Genomic DNA, 24523 nt, shown 5'->3' with positions numbered 1-24523 from the left:
GGTAAAGACAGAGAGAGTGTTGTCTAGCAAAGGATCTAAGAGGCTGAATTTAAGGACCTGAGAATTCTGGGGAAAAAACGATGATTCACGTTCTCATTTTAAGCTAGTTAGGAAGCCAGTAGGGATGGAGATAATATAGGACATTCTGTTTCTCCATTCTCAAATGAAAAGTTCAGAGGCTATATATGTGTATCTTAAAAAGTCTTCATTTTAAATTAAGACATTAAGAAATTTTTAGTATTTTATTAAGAACTATGCTGTTCAAGAATTTTAACAATTAAAAAAAAACCTACCAAAATGTTGAAATATGTTAGATCATTTCTGTCATACTCATTCATCTGAAACCTTAGCTTTGTTAACTGCAAGAAATGTCCTAATCATGTTTTTGATGACTGGCAATTTTAGTCTCAGTGTCTATCCTAAACAAAAAGTAAATAATACAATGAGAAAAAAAGATTCACCTGTGTATGTAGCCTATATGCAACCTGTAAGAGAATTTTCACAGCTGTAATAAGTAAAAAAGAATAAAAATGGGAAAATGATAGAGATTGGTAATTCAAAGAAGATGGCCAAGAAACATGAAGAGATGCCCAGCTTTATTTAAAGATTTTATTTATTTATTGAGAGAGGAGGAGAGGGGCAGAAGAAAAGGAGCAAATGGGGAGGCTCAGAGAGGGAGGGAGAGGGATAAGCAGACTTGGCACAAGCTGATGAGGGGCTGGACCTCAGGACCCTGAGATCATGACCCAAGCTGAAACTTCGAGTGGAGTGCTTAATGACTGAGCCACCCAGGTACCCCAAGATGCTCGGCTTTATTGAGGAGGAGGCTGGGCACCCGCAGGTGATTCTGCTCAGCAGTTCTAGCTGAGAAGTGAGGGGACATCTAGATTATGCCAATTTTAGGAGAAAGTCTACTATCTGACTTGGGATTTTTAGATGTTAAACTATTTATGCCTCTTTTCTCTGCAAAACTATAATTCAATGTCTTGTTGGGAATAGTAATGAAAAGGTGGATTAATGCTCTTGGTGTGCAAGATTTTCCCCCGTCCTGTACCTTTTTGCAAAATGTCACTAAAATAAGATGTTTCAGAATATTGTGTGTATATGTGATCATCAAAATAAGAATAGTCCCAAATCATTTCACACACATATTTATGGCATTTGTTTTTTTTTTTTTTTATGTGGGACTGATTTGATTTCTAGAAGCATTCATTATTTTTTCTCATTTTATATAAATTAATATCTTTGAAAAATTCATTTAAACTAAAGTCTCATCAGACTCTGAAATTTAGGAAAATTGAAATCCTGCTTTAATCAGGCTCTTAAAATTGTCAAGGATCCTTAGAGTCTTCTAGTTTTGTGTCTCCTCAATTGCTTATATACTTTAGAAAATTACCCTAAGTGCCTGAGCAGTAGTGGCTGAACATAGGACAATTATTTCCTTCCAAGGCAGCCCATTCTTTAGACAACTCTGACTCCCAATGATGCAACTTGACCTGGGTGTCTTCTGTGGCTTCTGTCCTAGTAACTCTTACTCTGACCTTGTGGAGCCTTTCAGAATGGTTGTGTTATCATTTTAAAATAGTCAATAAGTCCTTTTTCATTCTAGCTGTTTTCAGTAGTTTGCCCTATTTCCATGGCTCTTTCATCATTCTGTCCTCTAATTTTGAGCATGTCTTTGAGCCTGGGATGATGGAGAGACGTGAAAACTAGCAAACTAGCACGTCCCTATTCTTTTTTTTTTTTTTTTTTTTTAAGAGAGAGAGAGAGAGCATGTGCCCAGTGGTTCGGGGGCAGAGGAAGAGGGAGAGAGAATCTTAAGGTATGGAACCTGACTCAGAGTTTGATCTGATGACCCTGAGATCCTGACCTGAGCTGAAATCAAGAGTCGGGACATTTACCCAACTGAGACACCCAGACACCCGTCTAATTCTCCTTTGGTATTTTTTGATCCCTTTTCTCCCTAGCAGTTAATTATTTCTGTAATGACTTTTATAAAGTGAATTCTAATATTTTTTCAAATGTATTGAGTTCTTCCTATGTACCAGGAACTAGGGACACAGAGATAAACAAAGCCTGCATTGCTCTTAAGCTCAGAAAATCAGTAAAGGATATAGGTGTTATGGTCCATGGAATAATGACCCCAACCATGTCTTTTCCCTGATCCCCAGAACCTGTGACTATTGCTTTACATGATGAAAGGGACTTTGTAAATGTGGTTAAGGTTAAGGACCTCAAGAAGGGGAAAGTATTTGGGACATCCAGGTGGACCCATTCTAATCACATGAGTCCTTAAAGCAGAGAACTTTCCCAGCTGTACTCAGAGATCCAGAGAGATAGCAGCATGAGAAGAATTCAACCTGCTGTTGTTGGCTTTGAAAACAGAGGAAGGGGCCACCAGCCAAGGATTCTGGGTAGCCTCTAGAAATTGGAAAAAATAAGGAAACAGATTCTTCCCTAGATCCTCCAGAAGAAACTCAGCCCCACTGATACCATGATTTTAGCCCATTGGGCTTCTAACCTGTAGAACTATAGGATAATACATTTGTGATTATGTGACCCCATTTGTGGTAATCTGTAAGAGCAGCAAAAGAAAATTAATGCAGGTGCTCTAAGTGCAAGGCAGATCAGACTGCAATCAAGAGGAACGTCAGAATGGAGGTGTAAGTCAAGGGCTTTGGGCACTCAGTGTTGCGCATAGCCCAACTGATAAAGATGAGCAAGGCATGCAAAGGAGACCTGCCAATTGTCCTTGTAGTGATAGGAGTCAGTCAGTCATGAAAGGGGAGAAAGACATTTCAGACAATGGGATAAACACCCAAGTCAACATTATAACATGTTTGCGTATCAATTTTCTAACTGGGCGAAGTTGTGAAGCACTTGGAGAAGGAATGTAAATACTTCTGCTTCTGACAAAAGAGCAGGCTGGACATTCTAAAGGGTCTTTCTACTTTACAATACCCATATAGTGACTAATACCTGCCTTTTATTTTATTTTATCTATTTATTTGACAGAGAGAAATCACAAGTAGGCAGAGAGGCAGGCAGAGATTAAGAGGGGTAAATAGGCTCCCTGCTGAGCAGAGAGCCCCATGTGGGGCTCGATCCTAGGACCCTGAGATCATGACCTGAGCTGAAGGCAGAGGCTTAACCCACTGAGCCACCCAGGCGCCCTAATACATGCCTTTTAATGTACTGCTGAGCTTCCAGGAAATAAGAATATACCCGAAACCCTCCATCCTACAACAAATAAATATGTTAATGGCCATCCATGTAGCTCAGGATGGCTCAGAGCCACTTTCATGCTGAGGATAGCTTAAAAAAGATGAAGGAAAAACCACCACCTAAAATAACCACAGTGCTAATAGGATCATAAGGAATTATCATGCATGCAGATGGAAATCCAGAGACATACACCCAGTACACAGAAGGGTTTCTTCTGTCCTCGGGGAGTTTCCTACCCAAGAAAGGGGCTTAAGAGGCTGAGCAGCATAAACAAGAAAAAAAGTGTGCTAACCCCAAGAGAAAAGATGAGTAAATTTGACTGCATTAAAATTGAGAACTTCTGCTCATTTAAGAAAAAGAAAGGTAAGATTAAAAGACCAACCCCAAAGATAGGAGGACACAAATAATGAACAAGGAATTCAATTTCAGAAATCTATAAGGAATGCCAGAAATTCAAAAAGAAAAATACAAACAATCCAATAGAAAAATCTTCTCCAGGGGTGCCTGGGTGACTTAGTGTGTTAAGCCTCTGCCTTCGGCTCAGGTCATGATCTCAGAATCCTGGGATCGAGCCCCACATTGGGCTCTCTGCTCAGCAAGGAGCCTACTTCCCCCTCTTTCTCTGCCTGCCTCTCTGCCTACATGTGATCTCTCTGTGAAATAAATAAATAAAATCTTAAAAAAAAGAAAAGAAAAGAAAAGAAAAATCTCCAAATACCAATAGATACTTCACAGAAGGCTTAGTACAGATAGTAAACAAATATGCTAAGATGCCTCCAGAGAAAGTCAGTTTAAAATAAAATACCATTTTATACCCACTATTAGCAAAACTGACAATACTAAGTGTTAACAAGAATATCAAATAATGGAAACTCTTATATACAACTGTTAGGACTTTGTAATGAACTGGTTTAAACAGTCTGGGAAAAAAATTGGTATAATATACTAGTTTTGAATGTTTATATGTCCTGCAACCCAACAATTCCACCTTAGGGTATATATTCTGGACAAACACTAGTACACATGCACCCAAAACTATCTAAGAGCATTCATAGCAACACTGATGGACCAGGGGAAGAAAATTAAATAGAAACAATTTAATCATAGACAAGGCAATGGCTAAATATGTTGTGATATAGTCACATGAATATGATACAACTTTGAAAATAAATGGACATGTGTGAATTATAATGTAATAACACACCAAATTGCAAAGAATTTCATGAAACAAATTTTCTAAAGTTCAAAAAAAGCTAAATGATGTAAGTTATTTAGGAATACATTAGATATGGTAGAACACATGGATTAATGATAACACTGAATGATAATAGCAAGTTGCAGAAGACTAGAATATGACCCCATTTTTATAAAGGTCTAAAATAAACAAGATTATGTATTATGGAGAGAAACATAGAGATATATGTGATTTTCCATGTAAAATTACATACAAAAACCCAATAGCAAAGTGAAATGGTAAACACAAAATTCAAGAAGGGTTATCCCTGGCAGTAAACAGGGGGGTTGGGATTGGAAAGGTCCACACAGGAAACTTCAACAGAATTGATTGTGTTTGGTTCACTGTCGCTGCGATATGTTCACTGATGTTTAATTTTATTATCATTTTGGTAACTTACAAGTATATTGCATATATTCTTTTGTGGTACCAAATATTATCTAATAAAATCTTAATTAAGCCACACATAATTGGTTTGTTCAGATGTCTGTTCTTCCAGCTCCCTCTTCCTTGAGTGCCCCGTTTTGTACTGTCAAACTTGAATGACGGTCATAGGCCTGAAAGAAGAAAAAAGTGTGTTGAAGATGACATATACACAAATGCTATCTCAGCACAGCTCAGAGCTAATGATCTTTCCTGGCTGGATGTCCCCAAATTGTTATAAAGTGACAGAGCCAATTCTCTGTTACTCTGTTGGATTGTATTTCAATATGGTGGCTCATTTTCCAGTGGAAGTCTTGTCTTTAAAATACCCTGTTTAGGGTACCTGGGTGGCTCAGTGGGTTAAGCCTCTGCCTTCAGCTCAGGCCATGATCTCAGGATCCTGGGATTGAGCTCCGCATCAGGCTCTCTGCTCTGCAGGGAGCCTGCTCCCCCCTTTCTCTCTGCCTGCCTCTCTGCCTACTTGTGATCTCTCTTTCTCTGTCAAATAAATAAATAAAATATTTTAAAAAAAAAAATACCCTGTTTAAGAGTGGATGTGGGCTTCAAGAAGTGCCTGGCTATCAAGTGCCTTGTGGAAAGAATTCCTATATTTAAATTACAAGTTTTGTTTTACATATGGAGTTTAAACACACAACAAAGCCTTTGTTACCAAACATGTTGGAGGAATGGGGAGTAATAATTGTTAATAAATTTGAGTTAAGTAATTTTCGTTCAGATTGGTTTCTCTATCCCTTTCACAGATAGCAGGGCAAAAATCTAACTACCCTCAGCACCTCACTCCCATTCCAGTGCCTCTCATCTCCCAGAGTCACCATCTTGCTGGGATTCCTCCAAGTAGGATGTCTGTCTTATCTCACCACCTGCTATGCACAGACATGTTCCCATCCCTTCTAATTCCCAAACTCAACTGCTTCCCTACCATCTGCTTTGCTATAGGCATGTCTCTAAGGGGGTGGGCCTCAGGGAGGTTGGCAGGGATGAGGAGGTTGGGACAGGACAAGAATTTAATCCAACATAATGTATTGAATAAGAATTAATGGCTGTCAGAATCACATCACAGGCTGTGTTGTAGCTAGACCTCGTGCATTAAGGTTACACATCTCTGATTCAAATCCCCCTGTTATGTCCCTTGTTAGGTGGGTAACTGTTCAGGAGTCCCTGAACTTCTCAGAGCCTCAGTTTCTTTGCCGATAACAGTAATTACTACCTATATCCTAGGGTATTTATAAGGATGTAACTATGCTTATAAGTTATAAGTACACAGTATAGACTCAAATGTGGTTTGTTTGTTTGTTTGTTTGTTTGTTTGACAGAGAGAGATCACAAGTAGGTAGAGAGGCAGTCAGAGAGAGAGAGAGGAAAGCAGGCTCCCTGCTGAGCAGAGAGCCCGATGCGGGACTCAATCCCAGGACCCTGAGATCATGACCTGAGCCGAAGGCAGCGGCTTAACTCACTGAGCTGCCCAGGCACCCTCAAATGTGGTGTTTTATTTGTATTGGGTGAATATGTTGAAATTATAGAGGTTCTTTCTAGGTTTGCTGATGGAGACGCAACCTTGACTCATTAGGGGTTGGTTCACTTACTCATCCTTGAACGCAGATTTCTTGACATTCGTGTTCACTGTTGAATCTGTTTCCTGAGCCATTACAGCCACTGAACCAAAAGCGGGCACAGGAGTTGACCTGTTTGTCATAATACCACCGAACCACGTATTCGCCACAGTTTCCTGGCTTCAGGGCTTCCAAGCATCTAGGATCTAGAGTGAGAAAAGGATAGTGTGTTATTATAGGTTTCTCTTTCCCTGAAAAGATGAAAAGTGAGAGTTTCATGAAGTTTATTCCCCATGCACCCTAATGCGCCAACTAAGAAAATGTGGTTCCAAGTTAAAACAGATTCCCTGCTACCTAAAATACTTCCTCTACTACCTGCCACGTCACCATTAAGTGCTCCTTTGAAAACATAAAGGTTTTTGATCTTCATGAAACCTTATTAAAAGTGTTTATTTCCCTGGAAGCATAGCACGGTGAGCCTTCATTAGCTAATACTCTTGCAGGAATTGGTCGACAAGAGAAAAATAGAATTTCTTCATTTACTTTGGACTTGATTTCAAACCAGATAAACATTTGGAATAAAGATGATCCTAGCCTTCAGTACACATTCATTCCCAGTATGTTCATAGGAAGTGCCACTGTGATCACATGTAATTGTACCTACTGAAAAAGGAAAACCCTTTTATGTTACCAAAATATAAATAAATAAAACGAAAGGCTCTCTTTATATTGCAATCCTCTTTTTAAAAGAGGAGTTCTTGGGGTGCCTGAATGACTCATTCGGTTAAGGGTCCAACTCTTGATTTCAGCTCAGGTCATGTTCTCAGGGTGTGGATGAAGCCCCGTGTTGGGCTCTATGCTCAGCAGGGAACCTGCTTCAGATTCTCTCTCCCTTTTCCTCTGTCACTCTCCCCACTCTCTCTAAATTTAAAAAAAAAAAATTCTTTAAAAAGAGCTGTTCCTACAAGACAATAAAAACATGAGCTTTTAATGTCTATTTATGAATAAATCTAAGAAATACTTCCACTGTAAAGAAAAATAACAAAAAGAAGAACTACAATAATGAAGCCATTCATTAAATCCATTTTTATTTCGTGGTACTCCTTGTGCTTTAGTATTCTTCTTACCTAAAGAAGTGATTCCAAGGTGAAAAAAGCCACAAAAACCAAATAGGAATTTGCTGCCTGAGACTTGTGTTCTGTGAGACAGTTTATGTGCCGCAAGCTTCATTTCCCAAACAAAACAAGTCCTCTCTCCATCTCCCAGAATCACTTCCCCAGACGGGGAGCATATCTCAAGACCTTTATTTTCTAAAACTAACCTTTAAGTCCACTTGTCCTCTGAAGACTCCTTAGACCAAATGGAAAGCAGTAGACTTTCACTATCTCCACTCTTAAAAATAATAACTAAATAATGTATATTGTATAACTTGTCAAGCTAATCTCTGAGCTTCTTTTGGGCAAGGACCTTGTCTCTCTGGCATGTCCTTCAGAAACTCTGTATATAATGATTAATTTCTATAGACAGTAACTTTATAGAAGATATGTTGAGGAGGGGAAATCTAGAGTCTAGCTTTTTTCTCTTCTACAATCTAGGGGTCAAAAAATTCAAATGTTTGCATGTGTCAAGGCCACATGTAAGACAACAGGGAGTGGTAGACTGTGGGAAAATGAGAATACAAGCCTCTCCAAAGGAATTTACATTTTTTTAAAAGATTTTATTTATTTATTTGACAGAGAGAGATCACAAGCAGGCAGAGAGGCAGGCAGAGAGAGAGAGAAGGAAGCAGGCTCCCCGCTGAGCAGAGAGCCCGATGCGGGGCTCAATCTCAGGACCCTGAGATCATGACCTGAGCTGAAGGCAGCGGCCTAACTCACTGAGCCCCGCAGGTGCTCCATAAAGGCATTTACATTTTAAAAAACAATAAACATTATAAGAACTTTAAAATTGTTTACTGACCAAATTTGTCCTATAGCCAGTGTTATAATTTGACATACAATAAAATGAAAAGTGTCTTTTGTCTTCCCTCTTTAGAGTCAAACATGTTCTTTCTGAACGAGATTTAAGAGCCTGCCCTTTCTGGGCCTTGACATTGTAGACACAGCAGCTGATTGGCAGCTGTCTCTTACCTTTGTGCACCAGCTTTTCTGGCTGGAAGTCCAAGATGGGGCTTAGAATTCTGGTTTCCAGACCCTCTGCCCTATTCTCAGGGAGACCAAGCAATGGCCCCTCGGTGGTAGCGGCCTCAGGTGAAGGACTGGTGGTCTGGCTGTCAGCCCAGATAGGCTCTGGAGACTCATTCTCTTTGTCCTGGGCTCCAGAGACACTGACCTAAGTGGAAAAAAAAAAAAAATCACATTTTTGTTTCTGGTGATATCAAGTCAGGAAAGCTAGTTTGCTTTGGGGAACATTTAAGGAAAAATTCAGCATTGCTTCTTCTCCCAAAATCTGCGATATTATTTCAATCAAAGCTCAGGAAATGATGCTCCTCTTCTATGTCATGCAATGCCGAGTACCTAAGTTATGGACCCTCCCACTGCCAGGCACCGATGCTTTTGTGCTGGGCCTTCCAGAGAGATCCGCATGCAGGGTATGAAAGGTATGAGCTCAAGAGTAGTTAATCTTCATTTTTTTCATAGTTACTGGCATGAGGAAGGGGAAATAGCCACTAGATTTTTGACCTTTTTTAAAAAATAGCCTTTCCTACTCCATTTATTAACACTAGAGAAATTAACAATATATTCCAAAATATCTACAAAATCAACTCTCAGTTGATTTTGAGACTGGGAATGGGGGCGGCAGAGACAGCTGAAATAAAAACAGTAGCAATCACTTTTCATCTCATTTTACTATCTGGACTCCAGCAAATGTCAATGGTGCAAGATGCTTGGCTCCTATGAAGTTCTAGAAATGTGTGTTAGCTAAGCAACAAAGGGATATAATTTCAGAAACAAGTTTTCTGGACTCAAGTTCCCATGTTTTATCAAAATTTATGATACGTAATGAGACAAGGAAAAAACGGTATTTTGCTTCAAAAAAAAGAAAAAGTCATGTCAGTTATTCTTATCTACCATTGCCAGGGGCAAGGTCAATCTTTTATGGGACCAATTAAGCTCTTTTACCTTTTTTCCCTTGGCCTCCAGCTACAGGGAATGGAATCAATCGTTTATCTTGTTCTTGGCACAGGATGGTCATTTATCCTTTCAAGATCCTCTTTTTTTTTTCCTTTTTGTTTAATTATTTAAATAGGCAAATCTGTGAACTATTTAAAGTCATTTTTGATGCCTTCTTGCCCGTAGTTCCTATCATCCTATCCTGTGACCAGAGCCAGCTGTCACCATGGTATTTTATGGTCACAGTAAAATATATGGAACCATAATATATTAAATTAAAAAAATAAAAACCCCAACACTACAGCATATTTTTCATCTAAAAAAATGCACATAGGTGCAAGGTCCTATTCAGCCAGAGCAGCGCCACCCCGGTTGAACTGCCATTTTGCTGTAAAGCTTAAATTGACCTTGCCCACTCCCCCCTCCCACCCCCCCAGGGGAACTTATTTAAAAGCAAGTCCTGGAAACCAGGCCCACATAACAAAGTCCAAGTATAAGGGTGGGTTGGGCCAGGTGGAGGTATTCAATCAGTGGGGGCACATACTGTCTCCTAGCTACCAAGGAGTATGGGCCCCTGCCCTTTGGGAGTCTTTTGGCGCCAATCTTAACCAAGGTGTGATAGGCTGGTTCAAATGTCTACTAGGGTAAATTGTAATTCAGTTGGTCACCTAGCATCACTGTGGAGTTTCCTGTGTGTGTTACAATCTCATTGGCCACCTGTGTATGGCCAGGCCCAACCACATGGCCTTTGCTCTATAAAAGTTAGTCTGGAAAGCAGGGAGGGGTCATCCTCTCTGGAGGGGCAGCCCCGACAGGTCTGTTTGACGGTCGGTCTGATTCCTGATGCTTGGCGTGAAATAAAGCTCTGCTTGACCTTCGCTTTGTATCAGTCTTGCTCCTTTAATCATGGACCCATTATTGGGGTACCCGATTTTGGGGGACCCAACATTGGGGGCTCGTCTGGGATTAAACGACGAGAACTGAGCCAGCATCAGAATTTCTGGGTCTGAATCTGTTTGTCTGGTTGCGGAGCTCCAGGTAGGGCTCACCGGGGAGAAGCTGGATGCAGCCATGCTCCCCAGGGCTGGAGTGGATGCAGGGACACCCCATCACTCTTCTGGTAGATAATCTAGGGGTCCGAGTCCCCCATAGGTGGTCATCTGGGTCTGTAGGGGGCTGGATAACCCCATCTATAGGGGGCTGGGAAACCCCCACCAGCGGGTGAGAGCCACTGGGTCTGGCTCTGGTCTGTGGCTCATCTCAGCGAGCATCTGTGGCTCATCCTGGTGAGCGTCTGTAGGGGGCCGGATAACCACTGTAGGGGCCGGAAAAACCCCCACCCACGGCAGGCTCTGGATGGGGGCTGCTGGGTTTGCGGTTGTCTTTGTCTTGCCTTTTTGTTGTCTGTTGTTTGTTGTGTTTGAAGGAATGGGGCAAACAGAGAGTAAGGGCCCTTTCCCTCCACTGGTAGATTGCCAGGGGGTTCAAGTCCCCCTAGACAGTCAGGGTATTCGCGTCCCCCTAGGCGGTCACCTAGGCAGTCAGGGGGTTCAAGTCCCCCCTAGGCGGTCACCAGGGTTTGAGTCTCCCTGGACAGCCAGAAGATCAAAAAGTCCCCACAGGTGGCAGGTTCTGGGTAAGAACTGCTGGGACTGCGGTTGTCTTTGTCTTGTCTCTTTGTTGTCTGCTGTGCTGTTTGTTGTTTTTGAAGGAATGGGGCAAGCAGAGTAAGGGGGCTCTGGCTTTGTCTCTCTGTTCCTCCTAATAGATGTGGGGCTTCTCCCTCACTCATTTCATGTGTTAAGGGCTATAACTGGAGCCAGCTGGGGTTAGTTTAACTCGAGACAGAGACTTTAAGGAATATTCCCAAGCAGCTGCCCAAACTACCTTTGTTTTGAGGACAGTCCTCGTCCTCTCTGGCCCGAGGTGGACTGCCTAGCCCCTCCCTCTTGCTGGAGGGAAAGCATGGCATCTGCTCCTCTCTTGGGCACCCTTTCTCTGCCTCCTGGTGGCACTTTGTTCTGTTCTTCACTGTCAGGAAACAAGAAGAGCACCCCCTGGACCTTACACCCCCCCCCACTCCAGATCTTTCCTCCTGGGTCTCAGGTAAACATTCGAAATGGAGTGGGCCCAGGTGGAACATAAATCAGTATGTGAACTAAGTTAAGTTTGTTGGGTTAACTAGGATAAACATGTCTTTTGAGTTAATAGTAGTAAATGTAAAACTTCAGAGTTTTTACTAAAGTCAAATAAGCTCATGTTATTTGTTGAAATCTGTTAGCAAAGAGATGACTAAACTGATGGTTAATTGTCTGTCTCAAAGTTTTAATGGGTAATTGTTAAAGTAGCTTTCAAAGTCTTTGCTAACCTGAAACTTAAAATCAAATGGGATAAAATGCTCGAGCTTGGCCGCTGGAACTAGGTTTGTGCTTTTGAAATCTGTTGGTAAACAGATTTGTGCTTTTGTGCTTAACAGAATTCTGTTATAACAGCTTTTGTGCTTAACAGAATTCTGTTGTAACAGCCCCAGGGCCACTGTTTGAGCTAGACCCATTCTTAAAGAATGGAAGGGAAGACTGATCACCTCCCATTAGCCAGGGATACCCAGAGGGGAGGGTGTCCAACCTGTTTGAATCTGATGAGTGCCTGGCTGTGTGAATGTGTCTGTGTGGCTCCACCCCTTCGGCTGTGGACTCTGAGCGGGCTGCACCCTGAGTCTCACGGGCCGTCATATGGCATAACGGTCATCTCCACCCACGAGTAGCCTGGTCCAGGGTTTATACGGACAGACCTTAGCTAAGACGCTCCTAAGGGATGCGAGCAGGACAGCATCTGAAAGATCCCGCTCCCTTTGTCTGCTACGTCATTTACGATGGGAGGGAAACCCAGAAAACTCACCGTCTTAGGAAGAAGAAAGAGGAAAGACACTGGTATAGAAAGGCTGGCTTTCTCTCTGTTTAAAAGGGCAAAGTTTTCTTAGGTTAGTTGATCTGTAAATGGTTTTCTCTTTGCCTGCCCAGAATTGTAAATGAGGTCTCTTTGACTCAAGGCTTTTCCTTCATATGCTAAGTTATTCAGTACTGTTAAACCGAGGATAAACCTTGTGTTACCTTTGGGTAACCGCCCCAAAGGAAAGTCAAATGGGAGATGTTGGGGACAAATACAGGTCTTTGATATGTTAAAATCCTGGGAACTGAAATGGGTAAGAATTTCTCGAAGTAAAAGCTGCATTCAGACTAAACCAAAATTAGTAACATGGGACTAGATGAACTGAAGGATTTGAAAGGAAGAATCTGACTGAGTTAGTGGGAATAGTGGAAAGAGCCGCTGAGGACTATGGGTCATGCTTGCAGGGGAGCTCTCTTACAGACTGCAGGAAAAGGGTATCAGGTGTCAGCAATGAAAGCACAGCTTTGTCAGAGCCACGCCACTTACTTAGGCTTTGATCTCCAAGAGGGAGTTTCTTGGGACGGTGGGCTACTGCAGGCTTTGGATACCGCCTTCGAGGAGATGGTGTAACCTCTCTACGAACTGGCTAAGGGAAGACTCACTATGGTAGAGTGTGGACAGCTAAGGCAGAAGGAGCATTTCGGGAATTACAAACAGCCTTACTGCATGCCCCAGCATTGGCCATCCCAAATGTTAACCAAGCCCTTCCACTTGTATGTGGATGGAAAGGCAGGGCTGACTGAAGGAGTTTGACTCAGACTCTGGGGCCTTGGCAAAGGCCAGTAGCCTATCTTAGCAAGAACTAGATCCAGTAGCAGCTGGGTTCCCCCCTTGCCTCCGCATAATTGCTGCCATGGCCCTCCTGGTCAAGGATGCAACAAATTGATTCTGGGTCAAAATCTCACCTTGACCACCACCCACGCTATTGAGGGCCTTCTCCGGACTCCACCAGACCGGTGGATAACAAATGCCCGGGTGACAGGGTATCAGGCCCTCCTCCTCAACGAACCAAAAGTGATCTTCTGGCCCCCGGTGGTGCTAAATCCAGCCACGTTACTACCAGAGGTGCTGGCTGATCACTCACGCGACTGCAGGAAGGCCCTAACCCAAGTCACAGGAATAAGGCCGGATCTCAGAGACACTCCCCTCCTGGATGCGGAAATGACTCTGTTCAGAGATGGGAGTAGCTACATGGTTGATGGAAATAGATATGCGGGGGCTGCCGTGGTTTCTCCTGAGCAGGGACTCTGGATGACAGCCCTGCCACACAGGACGTCGGCGGAAAAGTGGAGCTGACTGCATTCACTAAGGTGCTACTACAGATGGCCAAGGGGCGCGATGTACACCCTGCTTAAACAAGGCGTTGCAGTCTGTCTTGGAAGGAGCCACATCCTTGCCAACCCAGGGACTTGGTTTGCATGCACTGCTGCCAAGTGGGAAACTTGGAGCCTCGCTGGAAGGGACTGTTTGCTGTCATCCCGACCACCCCCATGACGATGAAAGTAGAAGGCATTGGGGCCTGGATTCACGAGGGTCACGTCAAACAAGCCAAGGATGAGGACGCCCCCCAGAAGTTGATGCCGCTGCTGATGGACCCCACCGATCATGGACTAAAGCTAAGACTCGGAAACAATGAGTTCATTGAGTTCATTGTTGCTTCTATTGTTAAAGTATAAGTGGGAAATATAGACAATTAGGGCTTGACATACTATTTCTAAAAAGGGAGTGCTCTGCGTAGCCCTAGGAGAGAAATGCTCTTTCTGGGTAAACCACTCTGGAATCATTAAAACACTCTGGCAGCTGTTAAAAAAGGGACGTAGAACTGGCTGAAAAGTCAAAGATTTGACTAATCTCCAAAGAAAAGGGGGGGGGGGAATGTAAGGGTCTATTCAGCCAGAGCAGCCCCACCCCGGTTGAACTGCCATTTTGCTGTAAAGCTTAAATTGACCTTGCCCACCCCCCACCCCCCAGAGGAACTTAAAGCAAGTCCAGGAAACCAGTCCCAGGTAACAAAGTCCAAGTACAAGGGTGGGTCAGGCCAGGTGGAGGTATTCAATTAGTGGGGGCACATACTGTCTCCTAGCTACCAAGGAGTATGGGCCCCTGCCCTTTGGGAGTCTTTTGGCGCCAATCTTAACCAAGGTGTGATAGGCTGGTTCAAATGTCTACTAGGGTAAATTGTAATTCAGTTGGTCACCTAGCATCACTGTGGAGTTTCCTGTGTGTGTTACAATCTCATTGGCCACCTGTGTATGGCCAGGCCCAACCACATGGCCTTTGCTCTATAAAAGTTAGTCTGGAAAGCAGGGGAGGGGTCGTCCCCTCTGGAGGGGAGGCCCCGACAGGTCTGTTTGACGGTTGGTCTGATTCCTGATGCTTGGTGCGAAATAAAGCTTTGCTTGAACTTCGCTTTGTATCAGTCTCGCTCCTTTAATCACGGACCCATTATTGGGGTACCCAATTTTGGGGGACACAACATAGGAAACAAATTGAGGTAAAATTACCCTTGAATATCAACAATGATTATTTCTGGGATCTGCTAAGCTACTGTGCTTTTGATTCTCTACACACACACACGCACATGCACACATGCATGCATGCGTGAGGAAGAGCTATCAATTCTGTCACTCATGTGTGCCAATTTTTACAATGATTAAAGTACTACCAGGTAAATAAGAGTAAACATTTCTGTTGGTACTAGTCTGGTCATCAGCCTGATAGAAAAGGCACTCAGTTCAAATATAGTCGTGACTTTTCACTAGCCCCAAAACTCAACTTTTGGGACAAATGGAGGTAAAACTGTGGGCCACTTGGCATTCTTCTTTCTTTGAGAATGGCCTTGTGTGTACGTATATCAATTTGAATGTGAGCTTTTGTAATCATCATTGAACAAAAGAAGTTGAAGGCTAAAGGAAAGTTTTGTGAGTACTTCATTTCCTATAGGGAAATCTAAAGCTCCAAATGATTGAAGAACTTGCCCCAAATCATTGGTAAGCTATCGGTGAAATTTGAGAAATGCCTGTTTCAAGAAAGAAATACAGGTGTTTTTGTTGTTGTTGTTGTTGGTGGTGGTGGTGGTGTTGTTTCATTTGCTTGCACATATTTTGTTAAGGAAAAAATAAGTTAAAAGCTTGACTAAGGAATAGTTTATCAAACATAAAAAAGCCAACAATGAGGCTCCAATTGAGGTACCCTGTCAGGTGAGAAGATTCCTTTGAGGAAGTGTACCAGAGAGCTGGTTCCTTTAAGGAATTACCTTGGCCTTAAAACCACTACCTTGGGGCCCCTGAGTGGTTCAGTGGGTTAAAGCCTCTGCCTTCAGCTCAGATCACGATCCCAGGGTCCTGGGATTAAGCCCCACATTGGGCTCCCTGCTCAGAAGGGAGCCTGCTGCCCACGCCCCACTACCCGCTACCCCCACCCCCGTCTGGTCTCTGCCTGCCTCTCTGCTCACTTGTGATCTCTGTCAAATAAATAAATAAAATCTTAAAAAAAAATTGCCTCGTTCAAGCCTTAAGGCCTCATAAGCTATTCTTGACTTCTTGTGAGTTTAGGAGTGTGTGTTTGCTTTCTCGATCACGGCATTTGAGAATTTTGACTACTACTGCTACCTCAGGTTTTAGCAAAAGTAAAAATATTTTTTTTTCATAAAGGAGAACAGTTTTATCTTTTGGTTACATGAGATCTCAGATTATTTAAACAAAGGTATAATTACCATGATTTGCCATTTTTATAATTTTCTTATTACAAAAACATTAATTGAAGGGAATTTAGAAAATTTGGACAAGCAACAAGAAGAAAATAAAAATCACAAGGGATCCCATCTCCCAGAAATAATCATTGTTGATATTCAACTTTATCCGTTTTACCTCAATTTGTTTCCTATGTGCATTTTTTTTAATGAAAAATACCCTGTAGTGTTCAGGTTTTTAATTTTTTTTTTTAATTTACTATATTATGGTTCCATATATTCTGCTGTGACCATAAAGTACCGTGTAATTACATAACTATATTTAAATATATAACAACAACACCCTTTTTAAACATTCAATTTCTTTGCTCTTTTTTTCCTGTTGGAAACTACTGGGCTGATGGTTGGATTAAGGGACACACATATTCGAGGCTTCTGAAGACATGGTCTTCTCCAGAAAACTCTTACAATTTCCACTCTCACCAGTTAAGTGACTTTTCTTAAAGGACCACCATTTATTAGCTATTTTGAATGCAAAGAGAGATAGTTACTAGTTTGATAGGTGAGAAATTCTTCAATGGTGGTACAAAGGCCATCCACAATCTGTCTCCTACACACATGAACAACTTCCCGGCATCCCAGGTGATGACCTTTCATTCCTTCCTCTTTATTCTGCCTCAGGCCCTCAAAGTCAACCATCCCCCCAGGGCAAGACTTTGCCCTGTAACCAGTCAGTACTTACGGTCTCCTTCCAGTTAGTGCACAGCACGTCCTAAGGCTCTGTTTGGCCCCCAGTCATAGAGAAGTTAGCCTTTACTCTGACACTATTTGTCTATCATTTCCAGTTTCACACATGTTAACTATCACCTCCCTGATAAACGAAGTTAAACCGTGTCACATTCTCCATTTTCATCTCTCTCCTTTTTTTCTACCCCTTTTTCCTTCCTTTCTGTCTTCTTTCTAAAAATCTTTATAGCATAGACCAGCAAATAGTAGCCACTAGATAAATTCAGAAAGGACTAGCGGGCGAGAGAAGGAAAGAAGGGACTTTGTTTTTTCAATTTTGTTTTGTTTTGTTTTTTTTAGTAGTTACACAGTATGTTTGTGTCATTTACTTATTATTACTTTTTAAATAATTTTTATTAACATATAATGTATTATTTGTTTCAGGGGTACAGGTCTGTGATTCATCAGTCTTTTTTTTTTTTCTTTAAGAAGATTTTATTTATTTATTTGACAGAGATCACAAGTAGGCAGAGAGAGAGAGAGAAAGGAGGAGGCAGGTTCTCCGCTGAGCAGAGAGCCCGATGCGGGGCTCGATCCCAGGACCCTGAGATCATGACCTGAGCTGAAGGCAGAGGCTTAACCACTGAGCGACCCGGATGCCCCTGTGATTCATCAGTCTTACACACTTCACAGTACTCACCGTAGCATATACCCTTCCCAATGTCCATCCCCCAGCCACCCCATCCCTTTCCCAACCTCCCCTCCAGCAACCCTCGTTTATTTCCTGAGATTGGCTTGTAAGAGGGGAATTTGGATTAATTATTCTATTCCTTTAGGTTTTATGTCATCGTTTTAAAATAAACTAGACCCTAACATGACTTCTATCTCTAAAAGTGGGATCTAAGCATCCCCAAACCTGACTGGCAGAACGCACACCACAGTCACTGCCTCTGGAGAGAAGAGAAGGGGTTGGAGGATCAGGCTGAAGACACACAAACACAGACTTGAAATTTATCCCCGCAAGAGTGCATGAACAAATGCGAATAGGATATTTCCTTTAAGAATGAGTATAGTATGACTGGACAACTCATAGAATTTTACTCGAACAAGATATTAGGAGAAAATACAGATGTACTCAAACGTTTTTGTTATTTTTCCTAATGTACTGTCATGGAGGCTTAATACCTAGTTAAAATATATGCCATTGTATTACACACAGATTTTTTAAAGGTAATTCGGCCAAAATGGAATTATATATAGGAAGAATAATTCAATGATGTTATTTTTAAGAGTAAAAAATAAATGAAATGAAATGATGCTATCAACAAGAAATGAATAAACAGGAAATCTTGTAGAAAAGTAAAATAGGACAAGAGTTTTGAGACCATATTATTCACATAGACAAGAAATGATCAGACCTCAGTCTCAGATAGTAGAGGATGGATGAGGAGAAAAGAGTTGATGGCATGGATAGAGAGATGATAAAAACAGACCAAAGACGACAATACCAACAAGTGTGGAAGATAATGTAACACTAGAACTACAGACGTGTTCCAGGTTTCTTGCCAGGTGCCTGGTGGGACTCTGCCCCTACGGACGGCAATCAGGAGAAGTTGCTTTGTGAACATATTTCATGTTGAATGCCTGCGAAACACCCAGAATAAGATCGGCATGATCAAAAATGTGAATCTGGGGTCCAGGAGAAAAGTCTGGACTGGGGAGGCAGACTGGAGAGTTGTTAACATCAGGAAGAGAAGAAGGTTAAGGGCCAATCTTAGAACTAAGTAAAGAGTTTAATATTTAAGGAGTCAACAGAGAAAGTGAAACCCCAGAAGCAAATGAGAAAGAATGCTAAGGTGGTTGGGAGGGGAACAAGGAGAAAGAGGACTTTCAAAACCAAAGAAAGGAGTGGCAAGTTTGATGCAAAAGAGAAAATAAGAAGACAGCAATAAGGATGTGGCAATTAAGGTATTGTTGGTCATTCTTCCAGCAGAGGTTCAGTGGCATATCAGAGGCAGTGGCCTGACGTCAGAGGTTTTCCCAAGTAAAGGGAACTGAGGAAGTAGAGAGGGAAGAAAGGAAAATGTGTGTGTGTGTGTGTGTGTGTGTGTGTGTGTGTGTGTGTGTGTGTGACAAAGAGGCAGAGACCGCAGAGACTGGCCTCTGGAATAATTTTATTATAAAAAGATAGAGAAAGGATAGTAGCAAGAAGGACATGAACTAAGAGAGGGTTAAAGGATCTTTTCAGATGGGAGAATCTGAAGCTTATTTACTAGCTATAGGGAAGGAGTCAGAAATATTGGCAGGAAAGGAAATATTGGCACGATAATGAAGCAAGGTCTGAGTTTCGGAAGAGGCAGAAGAGAATGGGCCTCAGAGCACAGGCAGGAGACTAAAAGTTACCACAACAGAACTGAGGATAGAGCCTATGGTCATATTTTAGGATGAAGGGACACAAGACACATCCAGTTCCAGTATCAAGTCAGAACGTGTCCAGTGCTCTCGTTTTTTAAAACCTTGCCAGGGGAACCCATTTCCGAAGTGGCCTTCTCTAGACCGATCTCAGGGTGAAGTAAGAATGAGTAAATACTGCAGGGAAAGGAGGGTGAGACCTGGGAGAGCTAGCAAGAGTGAAAATGAGATAAAGACCTTGCAGCAACTATGTGATAATGACACGAGGGGAGAAATGAGGCAGGTGGCATGGGGACCAGGGATAGGGTCTTACTAAATGAGAAGGGGTACATAGAGAGCGTGGGACGCCAGCAGTCAGCCCGCTGTGTTCGTTTCCTGTCATTTACATCAATAAGGTGTACATTTCCTCCATGGAAGTGAGCATTGGCCTACGTGTCCTGATAATAACAGGCAAGGAGAAGACTCACAACTTCCCACTTCCTCCACCACCTTCTCCACTTGGTGCAGAGCTACCCACAGGGACTCTTCCCATACTTGCTTTACTCTCCCCTTCACTGGCTTGTTGTGGAATCACTGCACAGAAACCCCACAGCCTTCTTTCCACCAAGAGGAATATGTCTCTGAGGCCAATTATCTAAATTACTTGCAATCAGGGAACAAATTTTCATAATACAAAAAGAAGCTTTATGGAAAAGGTAGACAGGGCCTCTTTCTTTCTTATTCTTTCAACTGGAAAAAGAAATCTAAAATATTGTCACAAGAAACAAGTTCCAGTGAACAAACCAGCTGTGTGCTGCCATGACTTTATTAATGTATTTAGAATGACAAAAAGTTATTTCAAGTAGGAAATTGATATGTTTATTTGCTTAATGGACCATTAATGGATATAACCAATTAGTCTGACTAAATGGTGTTTACTTGATTTTATTGCCCCACTCCCATTTATATCTTAGAAATCTTAACCTAACTGGCTAAACCCAGAAAGAGAAGGATTTTTAAAAAACAGTGTAATTGATGACTTTCACTGAGGAACATTCTTTTAGCCTATTATTTGGTATAGGACTCATTGGGTCACTAAGTATTTACTGAGCATCTACTGTGTAAAAGATGAAACACATTTTAGGTCATGAGTGGGACACCAGTTTAATTAGACATAGATCATGTTCTCAAGGAAATCAAATCCATTAGGAGAGTTGAGGTATGTACATAAATTAGTAACAATGTAGAATGTTACAAATCCCAAAGCAAGTACTGCTGGACCTGAGATTTCAGGAGAAGAACAGAATCGATGTGCATGTTTAGCTTCCTAAGACTGGCCTGAAAGAGTAATAGAGGAGGGGGTTACCAAGGAGTTATGAATTTAGTAGAAGCTGGGAAATTCGTCTGCTCTCTGTATTTCCCAACATACCCATGCATAGATGTTTAGTGAGCCTCAAGTTCATTACACGATAAGCTAAAATGCTTAATATGTAAGTCCTTGGAGGTGGAAACCCATTGACTTAGATTTCACACAAAAGTATAAATAACTAGATTTTTCTCTAAGAACAGATTTCATAGAAAGATGACAAAGAAGGAAGGCCAGCACAAGATGCCATAAGGAGTGACAGAGGCAACAGAGAAAGGAAAGGGAGACACAATAAGAGAAATAGGACTCCTAGGACTTTTGAGATGATTTGTTTTACAGTACTGCCTAGGGTGGGCTTGGGGAAAAGCTGAGAAATGAAAAGTTTGGAGAGACACTTAATGTGTTTGGAGACTGTAATCATACTTCTAGAGAAAGGTGTGTATGTAAGTATGTTTTTGTATTTGTGTGTCTACATTGTATATACATATGGCAGAGATAACTGTGACTATCCGTGCATATATGTTTGTTCAGACTAAAATCTGTCAGGAACACTCGCTGTTTAAAATTCAGTCTTGCCTTGGCACTTCTGCAGAGAGAGTCGGGGTGAGAAGTTCTGGAGATGAGGGTTATCTAGGAAGCTCAAGTCCATTGTAAGCTTTGCTATCTCAGAGGCACCCGAGGAGACCTAGCAGGGGCTCAGTTTCCCTCTATGTGGCTCTTGGTGTTCTAAATCCAAACTATTTTGGATGTACTTTTCTTATGCCCTCCCCTCCGAAGCTCCTAGAATGCTCCATCTGTCATAATCTGTTAATATCGCTTGTCTCCTGGCGCTGTCTAACTCCATGTGTCATGATACCAGAGGCAAGGCTTCTCCTCATGCTGTGTCATGAGCGCCACGGAGGTCCCTGGCACCTTCACTTTACCTGGTATAAACCAAACTCATTATTTTCCTTCAAAATAATGCCTCCCTGACTCCTCTAATCTCCATCTCAGCAGATGGTGTTTCAGTTCACTCCAAATCTGAGTTAGAAACCCAGCTAGCTAACCTCTCCCTGACCTCCAGCCCATCCCATCACGAAATCCTGTTCATTCTACTCTGGAAGTGGCTTCCAGTCCACACCTGCTTTCATTTTGACTACCCAGACTACTGCAAGACCTCACAGCTCAGCCCCAGTCACCTGTCTTTCTCCTATTTATACTTTGCCCTACTACAGGGTTATTCCACCCACAAACCAAATATGACCATCGGACCCTCGCTTTAGAAACTCCTCTGCTTCCTCCAGGGTGCCTGGCTTACACATGAAGTTCAAGCCCCTTCACGCAGCCTGGGAAGCATGTATAGTTAGTCTGTAGACTGTCCGTCCAGCTGTAACCCTCACCATCCTGCTGCACACACCTTAGGCTCCAGGGAGACTGAACTTTTCCTAATATCTTGAAATGCCATCCCTTTTGGAATCCCCCTTTGCCTACATGTTCCCTCTGCTGGAAAAACCCCTCTCCTTACTTTTGTAGTGAGAAACTCCTACTTAATCTTAAAACTCAGCTTCAATGCTACCTCTTCTGGAAAGCCTTCCTTGACTCTGAAATTAATTGCAACATCTCTCGTGCTTTGTTCACAGCTCTGTTAAAGTTCTTAATAATTCTTGTGTGCATCTGTCTTCCTGAGAGGCCATGGACTTCTCCTGGACAGGGACTGTGTCCTAAGAACCACCTGCTAGTATACCAGTTAATTGTCAGTACACAGTATAGAATGCACTGATTATAGGGAGAGTTCAGAGTAGAAGTGCCACTTGTTGGATGGAACCTGAGTCTGCTCTCATCTAAGACATCTTCAGGAAGTGACAGGTCGAGTAGGAGAGGACAGAGGGATAAGTCACACAAGCAGGCAAGGACCTAGGAGCACTCCATACTCTGGAGGAAATAAACTGTGTACTTCATTGTCTGTAATTAATTTTAAATGCTCAGTGAGGACCAGGATCAGCAAACCCCATGGGCCAAATCCAAGCTTTCATCTGTTTTTAGAAACAAGTTGTATCTGAATGTAGCCATGTTTGTTCAGGTAAGTGTTGGCTGTGGCTGCTTTTGTCCTTCAAAGGCAGAGCTGAGTAATTGCAACAGAGATGAAATGACCTGAAACACCGCCCCACCCCCCGCCACACACACACATAAAAAGGTACTACACGACCCTTTCCAAAAAGAGTTTGCTGACCCATGATATAGACCATGTGGATGAATGTATATGTGAATTTCAATCTATAATCCAGGGGCACTCTGTTGCTCTAACTGGAATTAGTCAGTATTTAATCAAATAAAAATAATACTTTATTACCCTCTTTTGGACAGAATATCAAAATCCAGTGAGTCCTACAGTTTATTCCCTTAGGAATGGCAACCTAGGCCCGATGCCTGAGTGGCCCTGCGTCCAACTATCCAGCTGGAGGTTTCTCAGGGCCTTAGTCCAGACAGACAGTTAACTGAATCCTGATGCTAGAATATTATTGCTCTTGCTTATAAGGAATCTTTCATGTTTTTTCATAAAAGGACAGCACAGGGACTTCACTGAGCTTACAGAATAAGGCCATCCCTCTTGTGTGCCTGCTTGCCAAAGGATTTCCATATACGTGGTAGAGATCAGTCTAGACCTACTCAGGTTATAACTTGGTGGGGAAGAGACCACAGCACTCCCTTACCAGGAATTATGGGAGGCTTTCCAATTTTCACCTAAAAGAACCCAATACTTGTTGCCCTTGACCCGAGGTCGTTGCCCAGAAGCTTGCTATGGGTACAGTCACATTTGTCTCGATGCCTTTGCAAGGTAGTTTCCTCACGCACTTGTACTTGAGGAGCTTTGAAACCGAGCAATCTACCTTGTACCATATGCATATGCATAGCCTCCCACCCAGTCTCCACTCTGAGCACAGGAGGTGGAAGCTAAATGAGCAAGACCATGGCTTGGAACATGGAAAATGGCAGGTTGCGCATGTGCACACTTTGAAGAAACTTGAGAGGGTGCAAAGTAGGGAGCATCGACCCAGATGGATGAGGGGGAGTTGTGACCTAGTATGAAAGGATCTGTGGAGCATGGCAAGGGAGTGACTCAAACAGTGTCGTGTTAATCCATTTTAGTGTACGTGATTTGTTCGGTGGTAGCCGGGGCATACTATAAAAAATATTATTTGCAATGTTCAATAACTAATTACTTATAAAATATGGAAATATTGAAAAATCTCATATTTGTGCTCACTAGCCCTAGTACTATTTCAGAACTAGAAATCTGAAGACAAAAACACCACTATTTATAGTCAAGGACTTGAAAATACACTCCTCTCAGTTGGTTCTTGACAGGGCAGGCCAAGATGGTCTTTGACGTTAGACAGAATACATAATTTTAAGCTCACAAATTAAACAAGAGAGTTACTTACAGACTCCGAAATCTCTTTCTGAGGCTCTGGAGTGGATTCATCAACTTTTCCCCCTGATATCCCAAATCCAGGTTGAAGTGCCGGTGAACCCAAAACTTGAATGAGGTAGGAATCAAAATCCTCACATGTTTTTTTAAACAACTTTTTCTTCAGGGTGTCTTTAAAAAGAAAAATAGAAAAGGAGAAGAGTAGGGGCAAAACCTGTTTAAAGAGCTCTTCCGTGCTCTTCTTAAGCATTTTCCCATCATTTAAGGTCAACCGCTCGGTGAACTAAGTTTTAAAGCATTTTGGGGATCATCTAGAAGAGGCCATCTAAAATAATTCAATTGAATTTAATCATGTACAACAGCCTATGGAGGCAAAAGAACTACTTAAATCCTTATTATCCAGAGTGTACATTAACTGAACTACT

The 24523-nt window shown here is 42.2% G+C and overlaps 1 protein-coding gene across 1 annotated transcript in view; it reads right to left on the bottom strand.

Moving 5' to 3' along the window:
* Positions 1–4087: 4087 nt before the first annotated feature.
* COL28A1 (collagen type XXVIII alpha 1 chain) overlaps positions 4088–24523 on the bottom strand; it is a 158323-nt gene continuing 137887 nt past the window's right edge. Inside the window, exons 33-36 of the mRNA XM_032305402.1 lie at positions 24112–24269; positions 8583–8784; positions 6487–6659; positions 4088–5016 (exon numbers count right to left, since the gene is read on the bottom strand). Coding sequence (XP_032161293.1) covers positions 6487–6659; positions 8583–8784; positions 24112–24269 — 533 coding nt within the window. The 3' untranslated portion in view covers positions 4088–5016. The remainder of the gene's footprint in view (positions 5017–6486; positions 6660–8582; positions 8785–24111; positions 24270–24523) is intronic.

This window comes from Mustela erminea, chromosome 11 (genome assembly GCF_009829155.1).
Source record: "Mustela erminea isolate mMusErm1 chromosome 11, mMusErm1.Pri, whole genome shotgun sequence".
In the NCBI taxonomy this organism is placed as follows: Eukaryota; Metazoa; Chordata; class Mammalia; order Carnivora; family Mustelidae; genus Mustela; species Mustela erminea.
This window is presented reverse-complemented; position numbering and strand designations above follow the sequence as displayed.